At 38.8% G+C, this 24,249-nt stretch overlaps 3 protein-coding genes and 2 non-coding genes across 5 annotated transcripts; 3 read left to right on the top strand and 2 right to left on the bottom strand.

Annotated features, from left to right (window-relative positions):
* The first annotated feature begins 8,053 nt into the window (after positions 1 to 8,053).
* On the top strand, positions 8,054 to 8,127 carry Trnai-aau. Its single transcript has one exon. It is a non-coding gene; the product is annotated as a tRNA-Ile (tRNA).
* An 817-nt stretch (positions 8,128 to 8,944) lies between these two features.
* LOC124199433 lies at positions 8,945 to 10,177 on the bottom strand. Its single transcript, XM_046595245.1, has 3 exons — positions 9,589 to 10,177; positions 9,360 to 9,466; positions 8,945 to 9,270 (listed from the first exon to the last, which is right to left on the bottom strand). Exons 1-3 carry the CDS (start codon positions 10,150 to 10,152, stop codon positions 9,078 to 9,080), a joined length of 864 nt encoding a protein of 287 aa, XP_046451201.1. The 5' UTR covers positions 10,153 to 10,177; the 3' UTR covers positions 8,945 to 9,077.
* A 1,210-nt stretch (positions 10,178 to 11,387) lies between these two features.
* Positions 11,388 to 12,156, top strand: LOC124200575 (protein FAM98B-like). Its single transcript, XM_046596843.1, has 2 exons — positions 11,388 to 11,427; positions 11,515 to 12,156. Exons 1-2 carry the CDS (start codon positions 11,398 to 11,400, stop codon positions 12,154 to 12,156), a joined length of 672 nt encoding a protein of 223 aa, XP_046452799.1. The 5' UTR covers positions 11,388 to 11,397.
* Positions 12,157 to 17,106: 4,950 nt separating this feature from the next.
* Positions 17,107 to 19,314, top strand: LOC124199432 (chymotrypsin-like elastase family member 2A). The gene is made up of 9 exons (XM_046595244.1): positions 17,107 to 17,227; positions 17,433 to 17,589; positions 17,685 to 18,100; positions 18,199 to 18,296; positions 18,380 to 18,509; positions 18,583 to 18,718; positions 18,818 to 18,948; positions 19,025 to 19,106; positions 19,188 to 19,314. Exons 2-9 carry the CDS (start codon positions 17,445 to 17,447, stop codon positions 19,256 to 19,258), a joined length of 1,209 nt encoding a protein of 402 aa, XP_046451200.1. The 5' UTR covers positions 17,107 to 17,227; positions 17,433 to 17,444; the 3' UTR covers positions 19,259 to 19,314.
* A 2,879-nt stretch (positions 19,315 to 22,193) lies between these two features.
* On the bottom strand, positions 22,194 to 22,277 carry Trnal-cag. Its single transcript has one exon. It is a non-coding gene; the product is annotated as a tRNA-Leu (tRNA).
* Between the last annotated feature and the right edge of the window lie 1,972 nt (positions 22,278 to 24,249).

The following is a 24,249-nucleotide window of genomic DNA, read 5'->3' as shown; positions in this document are numbered from 1 at the left end:
TGGAATGGCCCCAATCTATTACAACCAGTTATTCATAAGTGTGCACTATATTACTTGGACGACGTAATTATTTATTCTCGAATAATTGAAGATCATATGAAACATATTCAATGCGTACTAAATCTGTTAAGGGAGGGTGGATTAAAAATTAAATCATCGAAATGTTCATTTTTGCAAAAAGCAGTAAAGTATTTAGGACATATTATATCAGAAGATGGCTTGAGGCCAGATCCAAAGTTAACGGAAGCAATTAGAAATTATCCAACGCCACAGAATAAGAATCACGTGAAATGTTTTTTAGGATTATCAGGATATTATAGAAAGTTTATATGGGATTACGCGAATAAAGCGAGAGCGCTTACGATTTTAACGAGACAGAAAGAAGAATGTAGATGGGGCCCCGAAGAGGAAAGTACGTTTCAATTTTTTAAAACTTACGCATCGGATTTGCCGTAGGAAAAGTTCTAGCGCAACGAAAAATAGTGAACGGAGAAAAAGTAGAATATGCCGTAGCATACGCGTCACAGCAATTATACGAAACGCAAGAAAAGTGGCACACGACGGATAAAGAAGCATATGCAATATATCACGCGTTGAAGACATTTTATCATTATTTGTACGGTACAAAATTTACGGTAGAAACCGATCATGAAGCATTAAAAGGTTTTCCAAAAATAACAGAGAATATGTCGAGAAAAGTGATTAGATGGGCTTTGTTTGCCAACGAGTTTGATTTCCAAACAGTTTTTAGGCCGGGTGTAGCTAACGAAAATGCCGACGGGTTAAGCAGAATACCAGAGTCGAAGGAGGTAGTCACAACGTCTGGCCAGACACAAAGTATAAAAGCTTTGACTACTGAAATGTTTTTACAGGAACAAGGAAAAGATAGATTTTGTAAAAAAGCGAAAGAGTAATATGTAAAAGAACAGCAGCGACGCAACCAGTTTATGGAAGAATATTTACTAGCTGTGGGAGACGGAAATAAATTCGAGAACGAACGTAGCAGAAACGAATAAAACGAATATGAAAACGACATCGACGACGATGAAAAAATAAAAGAATTTAAGAATGACTTAATTGGCACTGCCGACGGGAAAATATTAGTACCAGAATCATCAAGAGAGAAAATATTGATCAGATTTCATGATAGCCCATTCGCGAGGCATCTAAACGTAAAAAAGACTACAGCGAGAATTCAGAGACGTTTTAAATGGCCGTTTATGGTAAAAGAAATTAGAGATTATATACGTAAATGTGAATTGTGTGCAAAACGAAAAGTCGGCGGAGACAACAAATCTCCTTTGAATCCAATACAACCCCCAGATCACGTATGGCAGTTTATGGCTATGGACATTGCAGGCCCATTGACCCCATCAGGACCAGAAAATCATACGTACATTTTAGTAATGGGCAAATATTTAACTAGATATATAACAGTTGCATCAATGCCAGATAGTAAAGCAGAATCGATAGCTAAAGCTTTTTATAAAAATATTATAGCGCGTCACGGTGTGCCAGAAATGGTACTGACCGATCAAGGCCAAAATTTTTTGTCAAAATTCATTGATTGTTTATACAAGCAGTGTGGCGTAGAAGCCATTCGAACGTCGGCCTATCGCCCTCGGTGCGACGGTATGGTCGAACGTGCAAATAGAACGCTTGCCGATATAACTTCTTGTTATGTTAAAGACAATCCCCATACATGGACAGACTTTTTAGATGTAGCAGCTTTTGTTTATAATACCACAGTCCATTCAAGCACGGGATAAAGCCCTTTTTATTTAATGTATGGAAGAAAAGCGCGAGAACCAAGACGATTTAATGCCGCCCGCGCGAAACCGGAATTTAACTGACGTTAATATGCTTTTCTCACAGCAATGGTACGACGCGATTAAGATAGCAAAAGAAAGATTAATTGAAGCCAAGGAGAAGCAGAAATTCTATTATGATAAAACAGCAAAACGAGTAGATTTTAAAATAGGCGAAAGAATTTTATTTAAGCAGTTGGCCATCTTGCCCGAAAAATTTAACATGCGCTGGGAAGGACCGTATACACGTCACGGTGTGCCAGAATTTACACGGTTACCGTATACAGTGGTGGAAAAGAAAAGTAATGTCAGCTACAAAATAATATCGGATGACGGCAAGAGGCTAGTGGTAGTACATGCCGATCGCATAAAAAATTCCAAGGCCGAACAAGCCCTCAGGCTACTAACACTGTAGCACCCGACAGAGTGACAAAGTCCAAAGCGCAAGTTACCCCACAACATAACGTAGTCCAACAAAGATATAATTTAAGAAAAAAAAAATAAAGCCCCACAAAGATATAGTAATTAATAAATAGAAATGTTTTGGATGGACAGTAAACTCGCGCTGGGACGGCTGTCAACACTCGCGATTGCCACGGTGACAGGAGTAAATATTACTATTTGCGACTGCAAAACTCCCAAGGCAATCGGCTAGCTGGACGCGGAGCTTCCGTCATATTGCCAGGAATCGATAACTGAAACACCCGTTATAAAGAAGTATACATTTTTTATTAAAGAAGAGCCACACGCGCATTGGGATGGGTTTGTCTGTAGAACGCGGATAAAAACAAAGAAAATAGAAGGTTTCTTTTTCGGAGGATATGATACGACATTTACGACTTCTTCTAGGCCCATGGCTGAAAAAGAATGTTTGGAAATGGTACAGTACTACAGATGTTTCGAGAACGGGATGGAAGGGGCGCAAGATTCTTTTGCATTTACAGCTTCACCAGTGGATGAAGGAGCTTGGATGCAGACAAAAGAATACGGTATAATTAACTGCCTACTACAGAGAATAACGTTAAGAAAAGATTGATTAAATTGTCCTATTAGTTCCCCATATGGCATTCTAACAAATAACTCAGATGTGTCTTTTGTGCAACATCACAATTCAATCATCGTGTGGGATGCATCAAAGGTGAACGTATCGAACCAATGCCAATTGAAAGAACTTAAAAATGGGAAAGGTTTAGTCACAAGAGTTGACACAAGTTCATTTAAATTAGTAGATAACACAGCTCAGTTAGAATTTTTTTATCACGAAAATATAGAAAATATTTGCAAACGACCACTACGTAAAATAAAAAATCTCGACGCCGCATACCTCCATATAACAGCACAAAATTGGACCCACATTTACAATGTGGAAACCAAAATTTGTCTGGATATCAATATGGAAAATGCGCCGTGTGATGGTAAAAAAACCACACGATTTCTTTTTAATCGGTAACGAAATTGCTATAAATAATAAAGAACTTGGATTAGTACATGCTAACTGTATAGCGCCAGCGGCGTTATATGCGCTATCAACGATTCTCGCTACCGTTCTCCCCAAAACAAAAGAAAGCATCCCGACGGACAAGCCAAAACCAACTTATTTTCATGTAAAGTCGTCGCAATGAAGACAGAAAAATAATTTTCGCTGGAACAGCGAGACGTTAGAAATTACTGGTATGGTTGACAGCCGCGAAGGTTGCCTCACAGCGGGAGTAGGCCTACAGCCTTCATTGAGCGATTGCAATCAAGAAAAAAATAAAAAATGGATATTTGGTCGCACCAATATTCCTATTAAACGGAAGATGAACGGCCGGAACGGCCAACCACTCCTACTGCAGCATCATCAATACATGGAACATCAAGCCATAGTCAGTGAAAACGTATTAGAAAAAGAAATAAAAAAGATATATTGCGGTAATCTACAAGTGCGCAGATATACTTTAATGCTGCTCGCGGAGCAAAACGGATTATTAGCAGCGCGTGCAAATAGCCTACCGATGTGTCAACGACTTAAAATGTACGGTGATTACTTTTTAGTGCAACAGTGCAAACTTGAAAATATTTCGGTCGGAATGGAAAAAACAAAGTGCGGACCAGAGCCTAAATTTAAAAACTATACTATAGGAAAAGATGGTTTTTCTTAGCTACACCCCTTTGAAGAGTGTTTTTGGGCAAATAGTTTCATCAATTTAAATGGAAAACTATATATTTGGAAAGACAATAAATGGAGTGCAATACAACCAACGGCTCATCTCTCTACGCTCAAACTTACATCAAAGTTTACAGAGCTAGAAGATAACGAAGCTCAATATTTGTTAAATTCCCACGATATTTTCGAGGGACCGGAATACGAACAAATTAATGCTGTCAACGAAATCGTAAATAAAATTCACGAATCCAATACAAGAAGCTTGTCAGCAATTTTAGTCAACGAAAAAGAGGAATCGCGTTTCTGGAGTTTCAGCAATTGGGCAGCAAAAATCAAAGCATCATTAATTACAGTAGTTTCAGTTGTCATCCTAACCATCTGTGTGAAGTATAAATCAAGAAAAGGAGGGCTGCAAGAAATCCTAACCCATTTCGCTGTGGGGGTGCAAGAACGCATACGAAGACAAAATAATGTGCTGACAGAGTAGCCACCCAAGGAAAATAAAATATACAAATCGGAAAAACAGCAATATACTGCACCCACTTGAACAAAACATTTCTAAATTGATATCACATTTCTTCCTCCTCAGCAAACTAATTAAACAATTAACAAAAAGCTGTTCGATAGTTCTCGACAGACTTTGTCAGTGTGCACCAAGACTTCATCGAGTTTTGTGTTCGCTAAAGTTGTCCCCAGTTAACTAATCCCTGTGCTGCACCATGAGTGATTCCCTCAGAGTAAACGAAGTGCGTACCAATTGTGAACCGTTGAACGGTGATGGAGTGCTCCATCGTTGGGCCAGGCAAAACAATTACAAGGAACTAGCGAAGGTGTCGCCGGGCCCGAGTGTAAATTGCCGGAACAATCGTATGGAGACCCCATTGATTGTGGCGGCACAAGCTAGCGCAATCCGCGCCATCGCATCATTAACAGCTCTGGGAGCTGACGCCGACGCGCAAGACGCCCAAGGTAACACAGCTTTGCATTACAAGGTTCTAAATTCATCAGAGAGGGCTATTGATTCTCTCGCGTACGTGTACGCGAATTTCAATATTCACAACTCTGTTGGACGAACCGCAATGCATTTGCTGTCAATTAGCAATAGTCCCAATTTAGCAAAACAATTAAGTCGCGATGTGTTTAGAACAGACATGGAAATAACTTATCGGTATGGCAACACCACATTCATGGCTGCTGTCAGATATGACAGGGGGCGCCGGCAACCACATCCATGAAGTGGCGCATCTGCTTTACCCCACGCGCAAGCGCGCATTTCAAAAGGTGGTCGCACTGGCTTGCAGAGCGACCGTAACTTAAGTTTTTTACGGGGGGGGGGTATTTTATGTTGTGAAAAATAGGAGAAATGGAGGTCACATGTGACGTCAGCCTCCAAAGACGCCATCTTGTAATAAATGCATTGCATGTAAATTTTTATGAATTATTGCCTGTTGAATTGTTTTCGGTTATACTTTTCTTACATGTTCAAATTTGCCTTTTTGCAATAAAAATTTTAGTCAAATTGTTTAGTTGGTTTGTCTTAATTTTAATTTAATTTTTATAATTTGGTTTTTATTGGTTGTTCTATGATTTGAAAATTAAATGAACTTAACCGGAAGTTATCAGTTTGCTCGCACGTACAATCTGTTAATTGTAACAAACTGTACGGGAAAGCAAGTACTTACTTCCCATTAAATTTACTTAACACCGAAAAATAAACCAGTTAATTCTTAAGTTATTTGCTCAAAAAATTTGTAGCATCGATGAAATGAAACAATGAAATAGTATAGTTCTGTTGTTGACGAAAGCTCAACACGAAATGTGAAAAACAACACACTAGTTGTAGAACTGTAGGACTGAACAGGGACTGCAGGAAAAAAGGGGCGTGCCAGTTCAGCTAAAACTGATTTGTCTAGACGCTGCGTGGGTGGGGATTGGTTCATTCTTTAGCTAACTTCAGACCTTAGGGGAGGGCCTTGGACAAATTTTGTTTTTTATCCATTATTCAGAAATTTGTTGAAATATAATGAAAAAGAAATTGATAAACTAAAAAGACAGAAACCCCAAAATTTCCCGTCTCTGAACAAGTTGCTATGCCTACCACTAGAGAGACTGATCATTCGGGGAAAATTTTGGTGTTTCTGCCTTTTTATTTTTTTTATACCCCTAGACTTTATCAAACTAACAAATTATAATACACTCACTTCCATTAATATGGTATACAGGCATTGCGAAAAACAACGCACCTATTTTGGCTTTAACCAAAATTCTTCTTTCTTACAAAGAAAAAAATCTAACCTTTCCCTCTCGATAACAAACAACAAAGGCTGTACACCACTGTGTCCAAAATAGGTGCGTTGTTTTTCGCAATGCCTGTATACCATATTTAATGGAAGTGAGTGTACTTAAAATGTAGATGAACACATTCTTCATCTTTTAGTAAAAGCAAGTAGGGCGTAAGTCTAGCGGCTATTTATTTATAATTTAAAAAAACAGGGTCCTTTTTTTAGAAGCGCCAAAAGGAATGCACGGCAAACGTCACAACTTTCGCTCGGCGGAACTGTTACAAGAATTGGCGCCAGTTCCAGGGGGCAGGAAAATATTGATAAAGGGATGGGGCATTTTTTTCACATGTTATCCGTTATGTTTTGACCCCGACTCCAAAAATATTAACATTACAGCAACAATGTTGCTAATTAAAAAATAAAAAATAAAGTCACGTAGCGCCATAAGACGCCATGCTAAAAGCACTTCGCCGGTAGGTAGGGGAGATTGGGGCTAAAAGGCCTGGGGGCAGGTCGCTCTTTTCTAATTATTTAGCCCTGTATTTAATTTTTAAAATTGAGCTTTTAACCATGTGTGCATCATTATCATGCGCATTAATATTGGAAATTTCAAAAATATATGACTAGCCGTTCTGAAGATAAAAAGTAAAAACACTTTTTGACTTTTCTTATGCAAGATTTTTCGAAAAGCTTTTACAGATAATTTCTTTTGGAATAATGAAAAAAATATTTAAAAATACTAGTGAAATAGAAAATTTTATCCTCTATCGACTATATATAAAGGCGTAAACAGAAAAATAAATTAGAGTGGCTCAAAATATATTTTTGTGTAGAAGCCCTTGTTGCCCCAACAAGGGCAATAAAATTTCTACCTTTCATCGTAGGGCTAGTTGGCTTATGGAAAATTGCCATTGCTGAGAATAACTTAATTTTTGAATTAGCTCAAATTACATATGGATATTAAAAACTAACCAAGGGAATTATATAAAAACAACCCTGAAAAAATAAATCGTTGTTATTATGATTTATTCTATCAAAATCGAGGTTAATCAACCCCCGTATCGGCTGTTATCCCATAAGAATTACAGGGAAAGCCAAAGGGCCCCGTCGTAGGCGTTCCAATATATAGACCTGAGAAAGGCGGCTCTATATAGCCTATGCTCTTCTCTCACAAGACGTCACGTGAGACTATATATAGATTAAAGTTCAGCACGCAAAGAGAAATACCGAGAAATACAACAAAAGCCATTGTTATACTATAGGCCTACCAAGTGCAAGCCATGAGCCCCGAGTGCTGTTCGTTTTTTTTGTGGTGTTTGACCTCTCGGGACAGCAGCAAGAAAGTCTTTAAAAAACAATTGTTAAAGAGGAAAACTCCCATGCGTGCAGAACACCCTTCGCTACGTGCACTACTTTTTGTAGTACTTCTATCCGGCTGGGGCAAACGAATCAAGGAAGCCAGACTTTTGGGCTTGCTGCATAGGCTTGGGCTAGAAGGGGAAAGAAGCGGCGACGAAGAAAAAAAAACTTCCTACTGGTTGGCAAAGAGCCAAGATCTTTCAGATTTTCCTGTGGGGAAAAGTAAATCATTTCAAATATTAATATTATGAACTCAGATTCATGCTGATGCTTACATTTAGGCTACTTCTGAAGTGGGAGGAAATCAGGAGTAAATAGGCTACTTAGTCCTGTTTTTATTAAGATATTTTTTTGTTCTATATACATCATAGTGGAATATATGAAAAGAACATATGTACAATATTAAATATAGCCTATTACGATAAGGATCATTTGACTGGTGATACTAACTTTCACACGGCTTGTTAGCTCAGTTGGTTAGAGCGCCGTGCTAATAACGCGGAGGTCATGAGTTCGATCCTCTTACGAGCCATATCTTTTCTTTAATAATTATTTAACCGAACACCAACACCACAGAATTCTTGTTTCCCTGTGGTAAACATTCGTGTTCACTTTACATTTACAAAGTTAACTATTTTGAAACTAGTTAATATTAGTACGATATTTTAATTAATTGTATCGACCACTAATAAGTAATAACCAAATGGTCTGTATATAATATAATATTAGCAACGCGAAACGCTGTAACAATAGAAATGAAAATATTATAAGGGTTGATTACAATACATAATTGTAATCTGAAACTATACTATGATGATGGAAGGGATATAGATTTATGTAAAAAGATTTATGGTGTTAAATTAATATATCCGTTGACTTAGAATTTATTTACAAGTGTGCGAAATTTTTCCAACACAAACCTCGCACGGCCAAGGTCGCTTCCACCAAAAGACGAAATTGAGTCAAGCCACATCCGTTTATTGTGTTGCCCTAGAGCCCCAGCGTTTACCTGCGGTGAATTCGACTGTTGTATTAAATAAATTCCTCGTCAGTAAACGCAGCCAGTTTTCGCAATCTCTATAACACGGAGGTCCGTCCGCGTCTATTATAACTAATGGAAACCGCTTGGCTAATAAAAACTTTTGACCTGTCCGATATGGCCTATTGGTTGCCGGTACAAGGCTAATAAATTCCCATCATGCAACCGCATGCAACTTGCCTTGCCATCGGCACATCACGTCACGATGCATGCTGTATATACTGTGTATATGCAACCGTGCTGCTTTGAACCTTGCAACGAAATACATTATAACTAGAAATATTTTCAATCGATTTTGAATTGACATGGAGACGATGCATCAATTGTTTATTGCGCTTTTCAAAACATTTTGATTTTGTGGGTTTAGGTGGGTTTGAAATTAAAGGGGGGAATTCTTTGTCATCCGTCTGCTGTGTCGTAGACGCTATAGGTATAGAAGGCAACTATCCATGGTGTTTTGCATGAGAACGGGGTGGATCGAGGAAACGTTTCCCACTTGTTCGGTTATTTGGTCCATTTTGTTGTTTCGCTTTGGATTTCGTGTGAAACTTGAAACACTCCTCGGAAAGCTCTGCATTCCGGGCCGCCACTTTGCCATTGCGTTGCTGGAAAGCTGCCTTCCTACGATTCATTTCCCTGTTTAAAGTCAATATAGAATCAAAATTACACTACACGTTTAGATTATGGAATTTTTCACAAATATTTCGAATAGCAAATAATCTTACACGATTGGCATCTGTCCAAGTATGGCGAAGTAATTGAAGGCCATCAGCCCGGTCTTGATCAGATTGCCGTATCGGTTCATTTTTTCAGAAATCTGTGTGACATTGCACTGTATAGGAAAAAAAATATATGTAAGTATCAAAAGTAGCTCTCCCAGACCAAAAAGATGTAGCATAATAAAAAATATGAATGAAAAAAAATAAAACATATGGAAATTTATCTGCCATTTACTTTAAGATTTTCTTTGATATTATCCATTAAATCAGCGCCAGCCACTGATTCGCCGAGCAAGCCTTCCATCAGTAGAATAATCTCGCCGTTTAAATGTCGCGCCCGTTCAAGCCACATCAATTTTTGAAACTCTGAATCACCGCCGTTTGTCCGGCCGCCTGACATCTCCACATCGAACAGGGCCCGGGAAATGACATCCTCTACTTTCTTGTACTGACTTTCGTCGTTGGGACGCATGAGCTTTTCCAACAGTCGCTTGACGATTTCCAAAATGTCTTCCTCTGTCTTCGGTTGAGGTAAGACACGATCTTCAATCAGTTCCTGGATGGTGAATAGTGCGTCCACCATTGCCAGCCCAATTTCAGCATTATGGATTATTTTTAGCCTAGACTCGGAGTCCTCAGAACCGTTTGAAACCTCTTCTGATTCTTCCGGCTGTTGTTTCGTTTGATCCACTACTTCACCGGTCATTTGTTGTCGAAGAGGCACTTCACTAAATGTAGCATATTGACATAGACACGCGAAGAGCACAAGTGAACACAGAGTCGCAATCGTTCCCTTCATATTATGTGGATGATGACTAGAATCCATTTACTTCACTTTCCACTCAACAAAACTTTAATTTAAGCCACATGCAAAAGAAATTGAAAACTTCGAGGCCGAATATGAATAGCTAAATTATTTGACGTCAAATTTCAAGAGCGTCCAGCCCTGCTCTGATGTTGCCAACCATCAGAGAAGCAGATGGGCTAGCAGTCATAAAGTTCCTTTCCGCTCTTTCCATATACATATTGCTGGGCGCGGCAATAACCTGTGACCATCTGTGACTGACCTGACAATTCAAAAGCAGCCTATACGTATCTCCTCCCTTTAGAGTTCAGCGACTTTTGTTTTGAAAATGGTCTATAGGGGCAATCTATTTTGGTCGAGATATTGTGGTTTCTTCCTAGGAACCAACTTCTTTGTATTTAAATATGCGTATAGGCCTACATGTCATATGTTCTTGGAGAGAGACAAGATTAAGACTATAGCCATCATATATGACACGCCTAACACATGTGCAGTACGACTTTTAGAATAGCTGCATTATAGGCCTAAATATAGTGCCACCATTGGTATTAATATGTCAATCTTTATTGTCTTTATCTAAAATTGACTTGATTCTCCAGAGATGAAATACAATTGTAAATTTGTGAAAGTGTTTTCAACGTTTAGATTTTTCCGCGCGACGCATAGACGACGATGTCCAATAGCTTTTTTAAGCATCGAAGATTCGAAGAGAAGAAAGAAAAAGAAAAGTGATTTGGATTTCTCAATCTTCCTCCAATGGCAAGTCTAATTATTCGACACGGTAGCCTATACACGGGGCTCAGTATTTTGTCAAAATAATGTTTTCAATTATCATCACTTCTTTTTCAGCAATGTATGATTGGGTTGTTACTGTTTAAATTTGTTATTGCTGTTGCACTTGGTGGACCGGTGGCACCCGACCAACATCAGAACATGAAGAGCCAGCGCCGTAATCGTAAGTGATTCGTCAGTTTAGCGATTAGCGAATATCCTTTCAAACAAGCTTGTAATGAAAAATTCAAAAAACTTAAAAAAAAATTGGTGAAATGTGAAAGTGCTTGCAACTACCGTCGGCCGTCGCTCCCACCCCCCTTGATGTTATTCTCTAGAGCTCAAAATATATATACCTATGACCATTTTCCATGGTACTAAACGCTCAACGTTTCCACCTGGTTTTCCCCAACGAAAAAACGACGAATTGAACCAGGTATAAATATGTGGTTAAAAAGACCATTCTAAATGTTCGTTTCGCTCAGTTCCTCAAAAATGGTGAGTTTCACTGCATGCCAGTAAACAGATTGACAAGAGAAAAAAAAACATGTTAAAAGCAACTTAAATTTTTTTATTTATTTGCAGATAATTCGTGTGTATATGGTGGCACTTTTTTGCGCTGTCGTGTTAGGCCGGTCGGCCGAAAAGGACCAACAGAATCCAGAAGACTTGGAAACCAATCAAGACACTCCACTGGTTTCACCTCAGAGCAGAAAAACGGATCCAAAACTTGACGTGAAAATAGCTCATCAACCAGGACAACCCGAACCTCATCAGGAAATTATTTCTATTTTCAAAAATGTGGGAAAAGATGCGACGGAGAAGTCTGAATTAATCGGAGAAGCTAAATCTGAATTGCTGCAGTCGCCGCCGGTTCCAGTTCCACCCAACCCTGCGCTATCCAGTCGAAGTCGAAGATTTTTTCTTCCTTACCTTTCGTCTTACCGCCGACCTTACTACCGCCGACCGTACGTGAGAGGTGGTTATTATCCTTATTACTTCGGAGGCATCTTCGGATATCCGTATTATGGCGGATACGGATCATATGGTTACGGTGACTACGGCGGAGGATACTACGGCGGCTACGGCGATTACGGTGGGGGCTATGGTGATTATGGTGGAGGCTACGATGACTATGGAGGTGGCTTTGGTGATTATGGAGGGGGCTTTGGTGATTATGGAGGGGGCTATGGTGACATCGATATTGGAATCGATTCAGATTATTAACTATAAATTCGTCCAAATAAATCGTTCACAATTGTAAAATACATTTCAAAATTTTAGCCAAAAACTTGTATTCTATTTCCAGAGAACAGTCACGATTTAAGTTTAAATTAATATTGATTAAAAAACAAAATAAGGTGAGAAACGCAAAAACGTATACTGATCGGAAGAGTCAATAAAAATCACGGGCTTATTTTGGACCAAGACAAGGACAAACTTTAAACTCGGTTGAAAAATGTGAATCCACAACGACACTGGTAAACTATGATTACTTAATCGTTCTTGCAGGTCAGCTTCTTCCAAATGAAACACGTACTCCGGAAACGGCTCGGGGAAACTCAGCGAGCGGGCGTAAGTGGCGTAATCCGTCAAGCAGCGATGTGGCCTGTGGCCCGTTTCGTCACTTATTCCGTCGCTGTCCTCGTCAGCACTGCCGACGGCTTTCCGAAGTCTCCAACACGGGTGGAGATCGCTGCTAAATTTCCTCTTCTTCTTGGCCGTTTTCTGAGTCAGCTGGACCATCAAGTCATATACATGCTCCAAATAGGCTAGAGCTTTAACTGTTTATGTCTTGCTTCGGGTATCGCAAAGAAACAGTATCCGGTCGTATTTCTCTTGCCAGTTGGCTGGCAGGGGCTGATTTATAGCCTGTGGGCATCGCATTGCAATGTACAGTAAGACTTTTTATTTTAAAAAGAGAGGAGCCTTCAAAATATGTTTATACCACGATATCTTCAAGAATCCAAGGGTATTTAATGAAAAATGGCTGTCGGCTGAGCGGAAGACTAGAAATGGACGAACCGAATGGTCGTTGTTGATGACTTGCTCGTCCAATTGCGGATTGAAATTCTGTTCCGGAATGTTAGTCCACCTAATAAAAGCAAAATTTGTTAAATTCCTTTAAGCTTTACGTTTGGAATTATTTTTACGATTATTTTAATACGAACACCAGACGATGTTGGGCCGAGCCTTGGGCATCCTTCATGTCGAATGTTATCGGTTCCATCTGGAGAAATCTGAAAAAAAAGAAAGAAAATGTATTAGCTCTCTCAGTAGTTTTTCCAGTATAGAATTTCGAACCTCGAAATGGTTATGTGGTTGCTGGCGACATTTTCCACAGCCCACAAGAGTGGCGTTTCCTCGTTGTTGCGTTCGATGCAATTCTTGACGTGGAAAAAATTGAAAAAAGCCTCTTCATACTCTACCGAAACAAGGAGAAACTCAGTTTCATTGTAAATAATAAACAATTTTACAGATACTCGTGAACGTACCCGCGTACCTCCTTCTGAAAATTGTCTTTTGCCCACTTCTCGGCGGGCGGGTTGGTGACGCTTGGGATCGAATTTCTTGGCCGGGAGGCAAGAAACGAGTAAATGAACGGGACACAATTTGGCCCATTCTTCGTCCTTCATTTGATTGGCGTTTTTTAGGACTGCGAATTCAACGCCGTTGAGCTCGTACATGCACTTCGTTCCAGCGGCTTAATACTGACCCAATTCAAGTCAAAGAGCAGGTTGTCCTTTCTTGGACATGTCGATTCAGTTGGACGGGTAGAAATCTTGGTGAAGGAAACTTCTCAGCTGTCGGAGAAACTGTTAAGAAATATTCTGTAAAATAGCTAGTGAAAAAGGTAAAAACTTTTAAGGCCAAGTCGGAGCGAGATTGAAGGAGGCCGTGGGATTATTCTGATGGTGAAACTGGCCTAGGGGAAGCAAAACAACGGCGTCTTTGGCATGATAACGGACATCGATCCATCGCCAACTAGCAACTCCACGCAATACGAAAAAAAATACTTGATATTAATTAATAAATTAACAATAAATCAATTTGTGTTGTCTTTTGAAGGAAAAAGTTTTTACAAAATTAAGTTTTAATACCTGGAAAACGAACCATTTTCGCAGACCAGATAGTCTCCTTAGGAACAACAGATGGCACAATAACCCACCTGTTAAAAATAAATCAAGAAATGATCGTTACTATATAAATAATTCAGTTTCAAATTAAATAAAGCGCTTACGTGAATATCGTCCTCGCCAATGCTGCAACTCGTTGCCAGAAGTTCATTCTGCAGAAGAAAAAAAAAACAATAATTCAGCGCTCATAATTAATTGGGAAAAAGAGAATAGACTATCACCTTTCATTCGTGATTGCATTAATTTCCAAAGAAGAGCGGATGTTCCAGACACACGGACTCATAATTTCCACATGACAGCCGAGACAGAAGTAATCCATATCAAAGTTCCGGCCTTGATATCCTGTCCACCCTAGCTGTTGTAACAAGATGTTGGTCTGCTGAGTTTTCACACAACAATAAAAGATGCAATTCGATAGACGGAGATTTACCAATGTCGCAATTCCCGGCAATTCCGCTGGCCGTAAATGAGATCATCTTCTTCGGAATTGTTTTTCTTCTTTTCCTTCTTATTGTTGCTGCCCTGGAACACTGACAGACGATTCTCTTTTTTCTCGTTGGCGATCCTCTTCAACTTGGTGTTGGTATCTTTGATCCGGCGGTCGACGTTGGAACGTTGCAGCAATTCCTGAAAACTCGTCCAAGACCACTGGAATTGTTTTACAGGAAAAAGGTGTTGATAATAAAGGTTGACGTAGTAATAGAAAAATAATTACCATCTCGACTGTTGTTGCGCTTTGACGACATCAAGAATTCTATAGCCAACGTCTTTCATTTGTCAGCCGACACGCAATAAAAATGCGTATTTAACCCGCGGGCTTCCAAGACTCGTCTTTCATAGAGGCTGTTGCAGGTTTGATTTAAACAGGCTGGCCAAACGGTCATCTAAAAAACCGCCCAGTTTTTCCGTTGACATCTGTCGACAAGAATGGCCATAAAAAAACTTTCAACTTTCAAAGTTTCATTTTATTTAACTTTTTTTATTTGTGAACCTCGGACACGGCTTGATGTCCTCCGAACCAAAATATCCAGACACTGGTCGGTTTTCTCGGAGGAGGCAGCCCACAGTCATTGTGAGCAACGACGATCCCTTCAATGTCGTAGATCGACAAATTTGAATAAATAAAATAACACGGATAACAATGGCATCAACTACGATCAGAATTTTGAATTCAGAAAAAAAAATTATTCAAAAATGACTTGTTACCATGTCACCAAGGCCAGCCATCTAGTTTAGCCCAGACCATTGTCCTCAGTCGAATAAATTTACAAGAGGCTAATCGCCAATGTCATTTCCAGCCGATAGTTTGTCCTTCATTCTTGCTGCAGCTGCTGCTGTTGTTACCGATTTTGTGATTAGCCATCTTTGGCGATATTGAATTGAATCCAAATAAAAACTCGTTCCGTATTCATAATGACTTCACTGCCCGCGATAACCGATAAGGAACCGTGGATTGCACCAGACTCCTTTAACACACGATGACATTGCGCAGTTAACTTCTTTCCTTCCCTATAACTCCCTGTTTGAAAATTGGTCAAATGAGCTGGAGCGGACGATGTGGATAGGGTGAGTGGTAGGGGGGGGTGTGCTTTTTGCTATACAAGATGAGCATGAGAAGCTTTTTTCCCCAACGACGATGACTGTAAGGGAAAATGTGATTGTGATATGTGTAATAAAAGTAGATCTATAAGACGAGTTGACATTTTCAGTCATCAAAGTTTTTGAAAAGTACAATACAAACGAATTTGAAAAATTTGAAAAAAATAAACGATATGGCGTCTCGCATTTTGTCGTCGGATATCAGTGGAGGGGAAATTGATCGGAGTAAGAGAACACGATACAGAAATAAATAAGATCACCATTTGATTCTACAGTTTAAAATCAAAGAAAAATCATGGAAAAATTAAAGCGACTGATGCTGACAGATTTACTATATACTCATTACCAGAAAATATACCAGCATTTTAAGTTAACTAGCGTTTCGTTATTCTCCAGTTTTACGTAGAGTTGTTGCACGCATGCATAAATTAATGAGCACGAATCTGTGTTGTATCAAGCTCCTTTCGAATTTGATTTTTCAGCATGATTCTTCTAGGTCAATGGGGATATGATGAGTTGATTAATTCAGTCAATGTGATTGAAGTCTGCGTCACCAAATGTTACGACTTTGGCAGACCATACACTACTGATCCCCCTATCAAAGAAGCAAAGAAAATCTCCACCGGTCCTTATATAGCAACAGCAAACAAGAAGTTTTTTTCAGTTTTCTTTATTTACTGTAGCCATCCAGTATAGTTGAACGCTTCACCAATTTTGTATAATCGAATTCCGACAAAAATCTTCCGTCATCCATCAGCTAATATAACAAGGATTCAGTCCCCCCTTATCCATTTCGTCCATCTCGTCCTCCACACGTTCGTTTGAAAATTAATTCACGTTCTCGTCACGTCAAGAGATCACCCAGTGTACAAGACAACATGTTAAAAAAAAATTAAACTAAAACGAGAAGTGCGAGTTGCGAAACTCGAACCACCACCATGTAGTCCGCCACACCCATGTATTATTATACAATGTGGAGAGCCGAGAGAAGAGGATTTGTCTGCTGGAAAACTTGTTTCTTTTGATTTTGATTATGACCCGACACTTTGGAACAAGGTGCGGTATTCTAACAAAAGACAAATATTCACGATAGGTCGATAGCCATTGTAGGGGGGTCCAAATGAATCCCTAAATAATGAGTCCAACAAGTTCATTAGCATTCCGCTCACGATGAAGGTCAAAAGATGAGTGCAAGCAAGCGTAACGCATAACATTACAAACATAGGCTACTAGGAATTTGGGAGTTGGGGAGTTGACTGTATAATACCGATCTAAAGAGTAATCTTAATAACCTGAAGGTTTCGCTATACTCCTTGTCGTTATTTGTGTGACAATAATTATATTCATTTTTGAAATCTATATACAGTTCTTGTCTCATCACCTCTTCGTTATTTCAAAGGGTGGTGGCTCAAATCAAACCCAGTTGAACAACATATTGGGCGCGGTCCCCCAGTGTTTCCTTAGCGTCCGCAATCCCGTAATATAAAAAGAAGCGTACTTTTCGAAAGTAAATTACTAGTTTCCTCCAAGTGGACACAACAAAACCCTCAACAAAAATAAAGGTATAATTGTGTCAAACTTAAGGTTAATTTCTTGATTTAGCATGTCAACTGAATTTCATTATTATATAGATGAAAACCTAATTTATGAATAAGCTGTTTTCATTTTGAAATGTTGTGCTTTGCATATGCACACAAAAATTACAAAGAATTTAAAATTTAGTTGGCTTTTACCGGATTTTGCTAAACTAATTATTTCATAACACAGTGCGTGATACTTATGAAAATTATGGGCGACCAAAAAGGTTTTTCAACAAATATCAAAGTCTATGCTGCGGTCGTGACTCTACTAAGCTGTTGCAGCCCAGCGTCAAGTTTCCTCTTTCCTCGTGTCACTCGTACAAGTGATGCCACCATCATCGATTGTATTTATAAAGAATCTTGTTTCTTATTATTCATAATTTGTATTACGTAGTAAATTGGCTGAATCGTTGGATGTATTTATGTTGTTTTAATTTAGATACTGGCGTGGGATATGCTCCCTTGCTGCACCAAGGCAAGAACTATGATGGAGACATTGCTAATTCCAAAGGATTCATTCCGGTGTCGTCATTCAATCCTTACGCAATGACATATCGCCAGCCGCAGCCAATAATGTTCAATGAATGGCCTTATTCATACGGACAGCAAAGTCTGATCATTCCTGCAGCAGGTGTCCTACCTCATAGGCAGCTTGCCGACGTTCGTGAGCAGCAAAGGGTAAACCAATTAGACATAGGCCTAAAACAAGGTATCACGGCAGCAACGACGACGATACCACCAACTCCAGCGATTCAGTGCGGCCTTGGACCAGCCACCATGCCCGCAGCACGATCATCGATCAGTGAAAGACTCGCAGGCGGAGTAAATGCCAAAAAGAACGCTTGGCCTTTCACGGTGCGTTAATTACTTATTTCATATTGAATCGTGTTATATTGAACCTTGTGTTGATTGCATCTCTTTAATTATACATTTATTCATTTTTAATGATATAGGTATTAGTTGCCATTAGTATTGGACTTGGCCAGCAACCGTGTTCTGGAGTTTTGATTAGTGACACCAAAGTGCTATTAGCAGCTCAGTGCCTGGAACGGTAATATTCATGTACTTATAAAATTATTAGTTAACATAATCTTGCTAAATTAAAGAATTTCCCCTTTTTATTCGCATTTAAAGATTGCCTTTATTTTACACGATGCTCATAACCGTTTCGGTTGGGATGCATTCAATAAACCCGTTCGACGCCCCAATGACGAGGAGAGTCAGTAATATTGTTCTTCACGGCCAATTCAATGCTGCCACCTTTGTGAGTTTCAAAATCAGAGAAGATTTCTTGACATTTGATTTACTCCTATATATTTGATTTTGATTATATATAGGCCAATGATATAGCCATCATTACTTTGGACGCGCCTGTGGTTTTATCCAGGACAGTTGCACCTGTTTGTTTGCCACCTGCCAGTGCAGACCCCGACCAATACGTCGACCAAGATGCGATTGTTTTGGGGTGGGATGGTAAGGAAATACCAGTAGCACCAACTCTTTATTTATAAATTGTGATGAACTGGTAGGTCTAAATACATGGATTTTTTTTTGTGTAAATTTGGGGTCCAGCAAGCAATGTTTTGCAACAAGGCAAAGCGCAGATTGCGTTGAATCAAGATTGCAAGAATTTACAAAGCATATCACAATATGTTTCAGAAACAACCCTCTGCCTTAGTTCTACTAGCGTTTTCACATGCATCGTAAGTCAATTATATTTCTCCCAACATTCAGCAAGTTCACATTCTATGGGGTAAAAATGTTACTCTTATTATATAGGGCGACATTGGAGGTCCAGTGGTTATCAAATCTTCGACAGGGGCTTGGACCGTAGTTGGAATCAATAGCTATACCCCTGCAGGTAATTTGCTAAATATATAAGGTATTATTCGTTGTTTGTTGAAAATAAACTAATGAGCCGATGGCTCGCGTCTTTTGACAGAATGCACTTCAAATGGCCTCAAAACCAGGGTGTCCGCGTTCCGTGCGTGGATTGATAAATACATGAAATGAAAAAAAGAACCAAAGGGTTGTAATGACGACAACCAATATATGAAATTTGAGGTCGACCAATTTTTTTTTCTAACCTTTCTTAGAAATACTAAACACAAATTTTTTATTCCGTTTTGGCTGGCTTAAATGAATTATTGTAGGCCACTGCCCACTGGCCACCGTATGCTGGCAGCCATACAATTTTTAACATGATGAATAAACAAACATTGCCTTTGAAATTTTTACCTATTTCTTAATTTAGACAAAGAATTATCCGATCAATAAGCTATGTTGTTGTTTATTTCGTTTTGTCTTGACTTGTATAAGAAGATATAAATTTCAATAAGTTAAATACCGAAAGGATATTTAAATTACAATATCAGCATCATTGAAAAAATTGCACCTCAAGGTTTTTTGTATATTGCCATATTTTTATTATTTTCAAGGGCAACTCATAGCCTAATAAGGGAATGACGATTAACTCAAAAGTTTAACAAGATTAAGTACTCGCGGGCGATCACCGAATAAGGAACTTGTAATGGTCAGTGAAGGGACAAGTACTGGGACTGAAAAAAATCATTTTTCGGTAGGAATGAATTTCCCCTTTTACATTATATGGAGATTTACGGTATAGCTGGCCTGTTTTACATATAACTGCTCGATTGCTGCTGCTGGAATGCATTCAAATGAACCGTCAAACTCCCAAATGATGGCGAGGGAAATCGCTAGTTTTGTTTTATAAGCTACTCAGGTGAGTTATAGCTCAGAATATTTATACATTTTATTTAACTCAAAATTAATTTCGATATTGCCATCATTATATACTCAGACTCGGAGGTAAAGTAAGAAAATGAATCCGTGATGGCCGCTTTGGCGCTTTTCCATTGCAGAATCATTGTTACACGATGCAAGCAGCAGTGATGCTGCTCCGCTGCTGTATTAGGCAATAGGCCCGCCGCAGCTCCCACTCTCCCCTACCGGAAGTGCGTAAAATGTAGGCTGACGTGGGCGTGGCAAGGAAATATACAGATATAGGACATAGGTAAAACGGTATGAATAAAAGTTGAATTTTTCGGGTAAAGAGTAAACCATAAGTAAAAAAGAGAAATGATTGATGAACATGGTTGTGCATGTGTTGCATAAAGCCATTTTCGAATTTGACGTTGCCGACGTTGCAGAGTTGCGGGACAGGAAAAAATGTTTCATTGCAGCTGAAGGATAGTGGAAACATCAGCCAAGATAACCTCGTCGAAAGTTACGTAACTTATCGTATTAATCAAGCCAGATGCTGTGATTCCTCTAACAGGTCAATGCTTGGGAAATGACGACGAGTTGATCGAGCAATTGATTTGATTGAAGTCTGCGTCACAAAATGATACGACAACGGCAGACCATACGTATTCGGCCCAAATTGTTTCTCCCAAAGGGAAATCAGTCCGATTTCATGTAGTTTCAATGTCCTGTCGAAATTGAATGCAATTAAGAGTCAAATAAATATTAATAAATTATGCAAAATTTGTTGTGCAATCAGTTTAACGATTATACAATATACACCCTTGATTGAAATTTTCGAGGTAAGGACTTTTTTTTGCCAAACCCCAGCCTGCAGCTCTGCTTGAACGATCAACCGCTGTTATGATGAACTTGCAGTGATGTGTTTTTTTAGTCATCTTTTATGGCAGTTTTCAAAACAGCCATGTAGGCCTAAGCACACATTTCACTGAGGTTTATGAAATAAGAAATGTACATTATAATATCGTCAATTAAAAAAGTAAGGTCACTTTATATTAGAGGCAATAATATATAGGCCGCATGCATTCACAATATCAGCGGTTTTAATTCACATTGCATCATACAAAACGTTAAAAATTCTTTAAAAATAATGGCTATGCATTTCCACGCCGTAAAAGGAACGGTGGGAACCATGCTGGAAACTTTGTTCAAGACAACCTTTTTTTTTTTTTCAAAAAATCAATGAAATACCTAATTCGAGAGTCTCGGACACTGCTGCTGGATGGCCACCGAACCAGTAACACACAAAATAGAGAATCGGCTTTCAGAAAAAAAAGAACCCCAGCAAACCCAAGTGCGTAGAACACATGGCATATGCCTAGGCCCTACTGGAAATGTGATATATATACACAGTATCATAAATTTGAATAGCTGCTATAGAAAGGAGAGGGAGGGATGCAGAAAACTGGGGCCAAGCTGTGGCTGCATTTATTCCCATAGCTAGCAACAGCGCTGTATATATACAGAGAACAACGTGACATTTGTAGCTATTACATCTTGAAAAAATTAGCCAGAAATCCCATTTATAACGAAATATGCATTGCGTTATAATATAATCTGTACATTAGGCTGTTCTTTATATACTGTTCTATAGGCCTACCTGCATGATGCCCAAAACGATCGATCACAAACCAAAATATCTAAATTATTTACAAAGTTTTCTTTGCCGTAAACTTTTTTTGTTCATCTTTACCGTTTCAAATGGCAGCTAATTTTTCATTTGTACAGTTGTCGAGATGAATCTGCGTTATGTTTTAGTCGGGTTTTAGTGCTGTATGACTGTATCCTACTCAATACCAGCACGACTCATCGTGCAGGCCTGCTGAAGTCGGCTGAAGTGAAGACCGGAAACATCATCCGCTATAGGCTTTTTAGCACTAGTTGTAACTATATAAATGTAGGCCGGCCTATATTAGATCGGGTTTTCTAGGCCTATACATAGTTACTTCACATGAGAGTATGGTTTACTATAACCATTATAACGTAATTTTAAAAGTGCAGAAATGACTCAAACAAAAAAAGAAAAATCCATAAATATTTTCTATTTACTTTGCGGGTACAGAATTTAAGACTTAGAGAACACTTATCTCAATTAATCTATACATTGCATTGTCTTTGTAGGGCCTATATTACTCTTTTGTTCAATTCAAAAATTAAAATAGATTGTCAGAAGTGGGATTCGAACCCACGCCCAGAGAACTGGACTGCGACCTGAACGCAGCGCCTTAGACCGCTCGGCCATCCTGACATATTTCGTGGTCAAGTTTAATACATTATAAACCGCCTTGTTATCAAGCAACAAAAAATAAATTCTAAACAAACTTACTTGATACTTGATGGTTTGTTTTAAACTCCTTACACGCATAAATACTATGTAATATAGACAACAAATAATATTATATTATATATTATAATAGGATTGAAGACATGACCTCATCTGCGTTGTTGGCACGGCGCTCTAACCAACACAAGCTAACACACCGTGCTGCGTTGGACATGCCCATCTATTGTTTGTTTGTTTTTTACTGTATAAAATTGTTATACAGTATATCGGTGCAGTCTATTGTTTATATAAAGCAATTCAGCCTCGTGTATAGCCTAAATTCTTTTAATCTTTGTGTTTAATCAGGATCTAATAGCATCCATAAAGAATATTGTAACTTTCCCAGCTAGCAGCATGTACCTACTGAGTCAACCAGCAGCATATAGCTATAGGCCTAATAGGCTATAAGATATGGCGCGCCTATAGCCTATACGCGCCCTTCACCGATGTAGCCCAATACATCAAATATGCGTGTCGTACTATAGCAGCTTCGGTTGCTGCTGTATACATTAACTACAGTAAGCTATATATAGGCTATAGCCTATTTCTTCCGCCAATAGCATGTTGAGATTATTTCGTGTCAGCAGCTGCACTGCTGACTCCCCCTCTGACTCCCCCTCACATTTCATTCCGACTAGTAACTGCAGTTAGTCGTGTTCTAGTGGGCTCCGGGCTCGGTTGTTTCAACAGTTTTGGTCGAATTTTTGTCGAGAATCCATAGAGGAGATAACTGTATATTGTTGTTATCATCGGAATTGTTTCTTTACTTTTACTTATTGTTGCATATTACAGTTTCTCCGCTGTATCTGTCTATTCAGTTGCATGAATTGATTCTGGTGTTGAAAATTATCTAAATTGGAAGTCAGTACTTGCTTTCACGTACAATTTCAATTACGAAATTATACGAGAAAGCAAACTTGAATCTTCCAACTAAGTTAATTGTTTCTAACATATATAGACTGAAATGCAACGACGTGTAGTTTCATTTCATTCATTCATTTATTTTGGAAGTGTGATGTTTCCAAGGCGATTTTGTCTGGCACGAGCACTTTTTGACCGAAAAGCTTGTATTTAGTTATATGTTTTATTTGTTTCCATCTTGCACAAATATAGCCAGGGAATTTAATTTCTTCCCGTTTTTCGGTATATACTGAATAGTTGACTGCATTCGTGCGTTTTTCATCTTTTTCGGGCTGACAGTCTTAATAAGAAAATTGTAAAATTCCCTTCTGAGAAGCTTGCTCGCAATCACATACGGTGACTTCGAGAGCGTTTAGGCCTAGAGCGTATTTAGGCCTATAGGCCTAGCAGCAGTAGTATACGGAGAACAAACATTCCCGTGCTACTAATGACAAAACATTAAAAGTAATGCAAAATTGACAAATAATTTAACAATACAGTGTGATGATGGCTTATCACAATAAAGCGAGTCGACAAGAGAGGTGCGGCTACAAGGTGTATTTAGAGTCAGCTGACACAAGGTGGTAATGTATGACAGGGACAGTCAGGGACAACCAAGACAACAACTGTAACACTACTACAAGCGTCTCACTACTACTATTTACAAGTCCTATAGATTTAATGCACTTTATAGGCCTAATTCATTTTCCCCTTCTTATTATAGGATAGCTTTGTCTCTTTTTCCCCCTTTTTCTACGCCATTTAAACTGTTTTAGTTAAAAGAAAAAAAATATATATATGTTATAAAGTTGTCCCAACGCAAGCGTAGGAATTTATTTAAAAAAAAAAAAAAAAGAATACGAGCGAAACGAAAATAGTATCAAGTAAATTTTGTATTATTCGACGGCAGACAGGAATACATAAAAAGTTTCAGCCAACGAACAAACAAAAGAAAAATAGATGGACTCAATCAATTATCAATCCCGATGAGGATGAA

Source organism: Daphnia pulex, chromosome 8 (genome assembly GCF_021134715.1).
Source record: "Daphnia pulex isolate KAP4 chromosome 8, ASM2113471v1".
In the NCBI taxonomy this organism is placed as follows: Eukaryota; Metazoa; Arthropoda; class Branchiopoda; order Diplostraca; family Daphniidae; genus Daphnia; species Daphnia pulex.
This window is presented reverse-complemented; position numbering and strand designations above follow the sequence as displayed.

What these genes read in the sequence shown, in the direction of transcription:
- LOC124199433 (XM_046595245.1), bottom strand. Translation starts at nt 10,152, where the DNA reads ATGAAGGGAACGATTGCGACTCTGTGTTCACTTGTGCTCTTCGCGTGT. An exon ending in ATATCAAAGAAAATCTTAAA is followed by an intron (nt 9,467 to 9,588) that starts GTAAATGGCAGA and finishes TTTCCTATACAG; the next exon opens with TGCAATGTCACACAGATTTC. An exon ending in CTTGGACAGATGCCAATCGT is followed by an intron (nt 9,271 to 9,359) that starts GTAAGATTATTT and finishes GACTTTAAACAG; the next exon opens with GGAAATGAATCGTAGGAAGG.
- LOC124200575 (XM_046596843.1), top strand. Translation starts at nt 11,398, where the DNA reads ATGTTCGTTTCGCTCAGTTCCTCAAAAATG. An exon ending in CGCTCAGTTCCTCAAAAATG is followed by an intron (nt 11,428 to 11,514) that starts GTGAGTTTCACT and finishes ATTTATTTGCAG; the next exon opens with ATAATTCGTGTGTATATGGT.
- LOC124199432 (XM_046595244.1), top strand. Translation starts at nt 17,445, where the DNA reads ATGAAAATTATGGGCGACCAAAAAGGTTTTTCAACAAATATCAAAGTC. An exon ending in AGAACGCTTGGCCTTTCACG is followed by an intron (nt 18,101 to 18,198) that starts GTGCGTTAATTA and finishes TTAATGATATAG; the next exon opens with GTATTAGTTGCCATTAGTAT. An exon ending in AATTCAATGCTGCCACCTTT is followed by an intron (nt 18,510 to 18,582) that starts GTGAGTTTCAAA and finishes GATTATATATAG; the next exon opens with GCCAATGATATAGCCATCAT.